At 44.7% G+C, this 734-nt stretch overlaps 1 protein-coding gene across 1 annotated transcript in view; it reads right to left on the bottom strand.

Annotated features, from left to right (window-relative positions):
- Positions 1-3: 3 nt before the first annotated feature.
- Positions 4-734, bottom strand: part of LOC104511834 (tyrosine-protein kinase JAK2-like) — a gene marked incomplete at its 3' end in the record, with an annotated part of 19,830 nt that continues 19,099 nt past the window's right edge. The window contains exon 7 of the mRNA XM_010154599.1: positions 4-105. Within this exon, the coding sequence (XP_010152901.1) occupies positions 4-105 (102 nt within the window). The remainder of the gene's footprint in view (positions 106-734) is intronic.

Below are 734 nucleotides of genomic sequence, written 5' to 3'. Positions count from 1 at the left end.
GTGTTGGTTGATGGTGACAATTCTTCTCTCGCTAGAGCCTTCTTGGCTTGCTTGTTTAATGCTGACATCAATGATATCAGGAAAATCACAGTAAGTTTGTAAATCCTGCAATAAAAATCAGTTATATAATGTCAGCAATAACATAAATAGCAACTAAAACACACCACCTATTTGCAACATTAGAATTCCTACAACTCTGAACCTGTAATCTAGCAACAGAGAGGATCATAAAGCTTTAAATATGTCATTACAAATAAAGAAAGGAGTTCTGTTTATGGGACCATCACTATGTTCATCAACTAAAAAATGCACAAGGATCCAAGAACCATGAATGGAAATAGCCATGTATAGGTTAGGGGTTTTTATCCATTCTCTGCCCAGCCTGTACTTGTGCTTGGGATTGCCCCGACCCAGGTGTAGGACCTTGCACTTGGCCTTGTTGAACTCCATGAGGTTGGCAGTGGCCCACCTCTCCAGCCTGTCCAGGTCCCTCTGGATGGCATCCTTTCCTTCCAGCATATCGACCGCACCATACAGCTTGGTGTTGTCAACAAACTCGCTGAGGGTGCACTCAATGCCATCATCCGTGTCACTGACGAAGATGTTAAACAGTACAGGTCCCAACACCGACCCCTGAGGAACGCTGCTCATTACGGGTCTCCACTCAGACATTGAGCCATTTAGAGACAAGGATGCCGTGTAGGACGGTATCGAAGGCTTTGCACAAGTCCAGG

The sequence above is a fragment of the Eurypyga helias genome, unplaced genomic scaffold (genome assembly GCF_000690775.1).
Source record: "Eurypyga helias isolate BGI_N326 unplaced genomic scaffold, ASM69077v1 scaffold32256, whole genome shotgun sequence".
NCBI classification, from domain to species: Eukaryota; Metazoa; Chordata; class Aves; order Eurypygiformes; family Eurypygidae; genus Eurypyga; species Eurypyga helias.
This window is presented reverse-complemented; position numbering and strand designations above follow the sequence as displayed.